The sequence below is a fragment of the Antrostomus carolinensis genome, unplaced genomic scaffold (assembly GCF_000700745.2).
Source record: "Antrostomus carolinensis isolate BGI_N321 unplaced genomic scaffold, ASM70074v2 scaffold27639, whole genome shotgun sequence".
Classification (NCBI taxonomy): Eukaryota; Metazoa; Chordata; class Aves; order Caprimulgiformes; family Caprimulgidae; genus Antrostomus; species Antrostomus carolinensis.
In genome coordinates this window covers 6,270-6,601 of record NW_010336834.1, presented here as the reverse complement: position 1 = coordinate 6,601, position 332 = coordinate 6,270, and the positions used below count along the sequence as shown (strand labels likewise).

Here is a 332-nt window from a genome sequence, read left to right as displayed (position 1 = left end):
GGCAGGAGGAGGCAGACAGCCGATTCTTTGGGCAGGTGAGGGTAAGAGCAGGGGGACCTGCAGGAGCTGGACACCCTATGGACAGCCCTTTCTCCAGCCGGGCAGACTGGCTGCTATCGGAGGCACAAGTCTCCTGGCACACCCCTGGCCCCTGGGGGTGCCTCTCAGCCCAGAATAGCCTGCTGTTCTTGATACCTGAGCTCTTGCTCTCCATTTAGAACCCAGTCAGCCTCCCTGACTGCTTCCTTATTGAGTATCTGCCCTGGCCACTGGCCCGACAGCCTCCTGGAGCCAGGAATAGAGCTGGTCTGGGGGCCAGGCTGGGTGGTGGG

General features: G+C 61.7%; 1 protein-coding gene across 1 annotated transcript in view; it reads left to right on the top strand.

The window, feature by feature from the left end:
- Positions 1-238, top strand: part of LOC104530436 (ankyrin-1-like) — a gene marked incomplete at its 5' end in the record, with an annotated part of 5,702 nt that extends 5,464 nt beyond the window's left edge. The window contains one exon of the mRNA XM_010175012.1: positions 219-238. Within this exon, the coding sequence (XP_010173314.1) occupies positions 219-238 (20 nt within the window). The remainder of the gene's footprint in view (positions 1-218) is intronic.
- Between the last annotated feature and the right edge of the window lie 94 nt (positions 239-332).